The sequence below is a fragment of the Macrobrachium nipponense genome, chromosome 4, assembly GCF_015104395.2.
Source record: "Macrobrachium nipponense isolate FS-2020 chromosome 4, ASM1510439v2, whole genome shotgun sequence".
In the NCBI taxonomy this organism is placed as follows: Eukaryota; Metazoa; Arthropoda; class Malacostraca; order Decapoda; family Palaemonidae; genus Macrobrachium; species Macrobrachium nipponense.
The window spans coordinates 21804611-21810685 of NC_061100.1; the positions used below are offsets into that span (position 1 = coordinate 21804611).

At 35.5% G+C, this 6075-nt stretch overlaps 1 protein-coding gene across 1 annotated transcript in view; it reads right to left on the reverse strand.

The window, feature by feature from the left end:
- Nucleotides 1–126: 126 nt before the first annotated feature.
- The window catches only part of LOC135210765 (uncharacterized), a 53558-nt gene continuing 47609 nt past the window's right edge, over nucleotides 127–6075 (reverse strand). Inside the window, exon 5 of the mRNA XM_064243615.1 lies at nucleotides 127–6075. This exon is cut by the window's right edge and continues 163 nt beyond it. Coding sequence (XP_064099685.1) covers nucleotides 2051–6075 — 4025 coding nt within the window. The 3' untranslated portion in view covers nucleotides 127–2050.

The window sequence follows — 6075 nt, forward strand, 5'->3', positions numbered from 1 at the left end:
CCATAATTTTTCTCTTTCCTCATATTTACGACCAAACTTTGACAACATATGATTGGGAATTAATGAATGTATGAAAACAGCCATAAAACCCAGCACTGGAGCTACCATAACATTAAAAAGTATAAAATATTTAATCACCTTTATTTGCAAACTCTGTTAATGTATTATGTAACTGACAATGAATCGGAACCAACTTAATCAATGTTGTTCATTACAGTTCCATACCAAGACATGAAATAAATATACTCCAGAACATAAGTTTTTCTTCTTTCTTTCCGTTTATGCTTTATTAACTAACGACTCATCATAGAAACGTATCAAATGTTCCTTAAAAAGGATTACACAATAAGGTATCCAGTACTTAATTCTAATCTACAATTAATGTAATAAATCTTTGGATACCTCCCTAAAAAGCAATTGATTGCAATGTTGTAGGGACACACTTCCCATCAATGTAGATGAATTAACTCTGGCACTACAGCAAAACAAGCAAAGATGTATGCAGATTAGAGCCAGAGATTTCTACACTAGATGCCCTTTGCCAACATTCCAACAAAGGCTTTAGAGCTTAGCTGAAGTATGGGCAGAGGATGGGATCAATATCCACAATTCAAATAAGCATTGGGGGATTCTCTACAAAGCAAATATTGAATCATATTACTGAATATACTATGTTTAAGATCAATGAGAAAGTTATGACTACAAGAATGTTATGGAATCTGCAATTATAAATCCTAATCACTGCTGAATACTTTGTAGGCACATCAACAAATAACAAATAAAAGTTATGGCAAGATGTTATGATCTATTTTACATGCCTTCCACCAACTGCGCAGAGTTCAATGGGTGCTATTATGCATGGTTATTTCCATATACAATTCTGTACAGTACTGTACCAGCTTCAGGAGAGCAAAAGCAACATTCAATAGGGCAATTTACATTTGGTTACTGAAATCCAGTCTTTTGTGAAAGCCATAAACAAAACACTTTTATACTGATTACTACCTTAAATTTCCTGTAGTATTTACTTTCTCAAAAAATTATTTTAAAAAATGAGTTTTTAATGTTGAAAATTACTTAAGACTGCAAAAGTGTTTTAGATAAAGAATCCAAACATAAAACCCTCAAGCAAAATTCATGATACAATAGGCGATCTAAATATTTATTTAGTAGTTTAATCAGATACTGTACTGAACTGTATTGAACAAATTGTGTTTGGAACCAAATTCTGTGAATGATGGAAGTCAAGAGGGAAGTAAGTGTACGTATAAGAATATTTAATTTCTCTAATAAAGAATGTTATACCTGACACACACTTTTATGCAAAGCAATAACAAGAGAGAAACTAAATACCTTTGAGCTAGGATATTTTACCCTGAAAACCTGACACATAAATCAAGCAACTTTCAAAAGGAAAATGATGAGAGAGGCAACTTGCAAAAGGAAAATATTGAGAGAGAAAGAGGCAACTTGCAAAAGGAAAATATTGAGAGAGAAAGAGGCAACTTGCAAAAGGAAAATATTGAGAGAGAAAGAGGCAACTCACAAAAGGAAAATATTGAGAAAGAGAGAGAGAGAGTACTGTCATCTACTGTATACAGTAGTTTGATCTAAAAACCAGAATACAATGTATCTATACCACATTTAATTCATTGCCTAAGCTCTCTTTTATCAGATGTCTCCTATAAGCAGCCACTACAAAATATAATTTTCATACAAATTAAAAAGAGATAAAATCAGCTACCAAAAAGGCAAGAAAAATAAAATCCTGTATAATTGGAAAGTATACTAAATTAGAGTAATCTACAGCAAAGGTGGCCACCTAGCAAATTCTAAAAGTTTAAAACACAGATTAACTTACGTATTAATTGTACATAGTCTGTAATCCCCACCTCCAAATCACACAAATGCAATATAATTGTGCAAGGAAGTAGTACCACATAACACATTGTACATATTAGGAAAATTTAATCATACAATTGCAAATAAATTCTTTGGTTTTAAAACGAGAACGTACGACAACTTAGGCTGAATGACTGAATTTCCTAGGTCAAACTTTTAACAGAACTCCTCTGGCAGTGGCAATCTCATAAAATAATGATGATGATGATCTTAAAGAAGCATTCTTCTCACCTACAACTACAGCAGCATGTCTATGAATATAATTTAAATTTTTGTGAGTCACTCTTAAACATGTGATAAATTCACATATGGAGGAGTCAGGCCCTAATTTTTTCCACAAGCCTCCATCAACAATCTTTCCAGCACCAGCACTAATGCATTTTAATAAACTGCACATGTTCTTTACTACAATATCATATGCTGCTCTTTCTTTACCTTCTGCCTTTTGACTGCTAACAAGACTCCAATAACATACTTTCAAAGTATATGAAGTTATGAAAATCTGATGGTGGTGCTCTTGGTCACGCTCAAAATCTCGAACCACTGTCGTTATCAACTTTGCTAGTGAGACATCTAGAAAAGAAGTATGGTGAATAAGCAAAAGGAACTTTGATTTTAGTATTTGACGTCCAACAACTTTTAAAATGTCGTTTAGTGACAGACACACCCCAAACTTTATGTCAGGACAGCTGCAAACAGCCTGCAGCTGATCATTCTCCAGCAGATCTTCCATGTGTTCTGGACGTACATAAACATTGCCACTTGAATTCATCACACCACTCATTGTAGTGTTAACAAGCTTATATCTTGTAGCCAAAAGCTTAAGCTTAGCAATATCATTCTCACTAGCATTTATGAGGTGGAACTTTTGTACAACTGACTTTGTTTTATCATGACAGAAATAAAACAGAATTCTCTCCTCCCAGTTTGGCTGGTAGTCCACATCTGGGGTAAAAACTGAACTGGTATCCACTGGGGAAAAATCATCATCAGTACCTGCACCCTGAATGTTCTCACTCACAGCTACATCAGGAATGACACAGAACCTATTTGTTCCCTTCTCCACATCGGACCGATTACCATCTGGTTGTAACATCTGAATTTTCTTTATCAACAAAGCATTAACATTCTGAATATACTTGTCACTTTTATCAGAATCCTCTTCCACTCCTGTAAACCTCTCCTTCAATGTAAAGTTTGTCGATACTGAATTTTTAATAACATTACAGAGGTTTTCAATGCCAAAGGCTGTTGGTGTATAGAGAAACTTTGAGATTCTTTCAGGGTTCTCTGGGGTGACTTGTGTTCCTGATTCACTACAACTAGGCAGTGGACCTGTGGTAACATCACATTTAACACAAATACAATTTCCCTCTTCATGGTATGTAGCAGCAGTATCTAGTTGATTCGCTTCCCCTTTAACATCATTTCTTGAATTATACCTTGAACTTGGACTTGACTGAGTTGTTTCAGGTTCATTCTGTTCCTGAAATGATTCAACTTTATTTATGTCCTCATCATTGTTATAAGCCGATGTATCTGGATCATATGCATTTCCTGAATTTTCAGGAAATAAATGTGAATAGATGCCTTCTCCAGGACTGGTTGGTGTTGGTTTAGACTGCTCAGGTAAACTTTCAACAACATGATCACTCGAAGATATGGAATTAGTACTAGTTTTCAAATCAAGTGTATTGGGTGGCATATCTGACAAGAAATTGTCATTAATACCTATCTCTGTACCATACACCTTTGGGGTATGCCCCAATCGTTCAGAACTTGAGATTAGATTATCTTGTAAAACTGGGAGATCTGAAACATCCTGACTTTCAACATCAGGTACCAAAGATTCTTTTATAACTCCATCATTATATGGATGCTGTCCTTCAGGAATATGAACATCATGCAAGACAGAATTTTCACCTTCATATGATAAATCCTCTTCCTTCTTCTCAGGCAGATTTAAACAAGACTCTTGAAGAATGATATTATCCGAGTTCATGGTTGCCAAGAATCGCTCAAGTAGAAATTGTTTCTCAAACTTCTGGTTTAGTGAAAGTACATCAATATCCTTTGGCATATCATTCCTATTGCAGCTTTCTCGTTGGAGGCCAACACCAGGTCTCCCTGTGACGTTACACTGTACTGAGAGGTCTAGTGGCTGGTCTTGCAAGGGATCACCCACTTCATCATATGCACTTAACGCTCCTGGTTCAGCAGTATCAGCCATTGTATCCAGGTACATGTCTACCCTGGCTTTTGTTAATTCTTCAATGTTTACTGGAAATTGTATATTCTCCTGCCCTCTGTCATCAACCAATGTTTCAACATCAAGTTTGTGAGGTACACCATGACTCACAGCTGAAAATTTACATAAGCAATGTCTCTGACACATTAAACATTCTTCATTGTATAACATGGTGTCAAGTTGACTATGAAAATTATTATGAGGTGGATTATACTTTAAGTAAACATATTCAGGTCTCTCCAGGATGTCATCTAGTCTAACCTTGCAATCTCTCATCTTTTTAGCATTTTCGTTGAATTGCTCACAAATGGACAATGCCAACATTTTTGAAGGAGATTTTACTTTCACATTAAAAACTCTATTATCATCACTAGAGGTATCAGGTATATCAACTGTGTCCTTTGACTCATTAATATCCTTACCTCTCTCAGAAACTTGTCCGTCAATTTTTAAGTCTTCAGAACACATAGTAGGTGTTTTACTTTCATCACCCTCAGTAAAACACCGCTTGGCAATATCCAGATTCCTTCCACTTACCTTTTCTGAGTTCCCTTCATTACATTTGGTCTTTGGTAGTAAAAAGCATTCATTTTTATCATATTTTTTGTGCTTCTTTGGGCTTTGTTTGGTCTCTTTCAAAATTGAATCAGCACTCACACCATCACATTTCCTCTTCCTTTCATTCCCGTTTTTCCTTTTCTTGTTCTTCTTCTTTGGTGACTCAAGTTTTCTCAGTATATCACTAATACTGGATTTTAACGTTTTCTTGATGCAGTGCTTTTCTTTTTCTTTACCAAATTCATTGGCTGCCTTGGAGACCGACAGCACATCTGGTAATGATAAGCACCTAGAGTCATCTTTAAAACAACTTTTCAAAAGGTCTGGTTTTTTCATCTTTTCAGACACAGAGGTATGATCAGGGCTGTTTATACAAAGTGAACTCTTACTAAAATTCTTCTTAAACAACTTGTGGGTTTTAATCCCAGCTAATGAGAAGTTACTTAAAGTACGTGATAAAGCACTTTTCTGGACAACAGTTGTTTTTTCCCATTTGTTAGATGTATGTTCTTGTTCCTGTCTATCTTGTGAATTACTCAAACCTCTATGGTTTACAATATCCCCACTTTCTTTTAAAGGACTTGAATTTTTTTTATTTTCCATCTTCGTCTCCTTTCCCTTCACTTCATTCTTATTCTTATCACTATGCTTTGCACAGATGGAATTTGTGCCTCCATCAGGGACATAGTCTTTTTTATCCTTTTTGTGAAAATTTCTCTCTTCTTTCTCTTTACCACTGTGTCCCCTATGAAATTTGTCTGTACTTTTATTTACCTTTACTTCACCGATATTAGGACTATCTGCAACACTTGAATGATAACTTGCTTTTTCTCTGTCTTCACGCTTACTACGGTGTTTCTCATCTCTATCCAGTTTTTGAATGTGCTCTTCAACTTGTTCACTGTCTTTTTTATTCCTGTGCTTGCTTCTATTAACAGGTGTTTCAGATTTCTTTTTAGGAGATTCAGCCACCTGGGCCCTGTCTTTATGGTACTTGCCATCATCATTCTCTCCATCTCTCATAACTAATGTTTCTAAAAATTTACTGTTCATTTTACTGGTATGGCCATTATGATAGTAGTCACTATCGTTCTTATTTCTGTCTTCTGAAAGGGATCCTTTGTCACTTTTCTCATAGTTTGCCTTATCCACTCTCTCTTTTGACTTTTCTCTAGACCTGAATGACCTCTCTCTGCTTCTTTTATGACAGGTGTCTTCACTATTCTCATTTCTGTCTTTAACCTTGCCACCTTTTTCACTTTTCTCATGTTCGGCCTTCACTGACTTCTCTTCCATCCCACCTCCATTTTTTAAATCCATTTTAGAGGTTTTCTTCAAGTCCTGTGGTTCTCTTAAGATCACTTCTG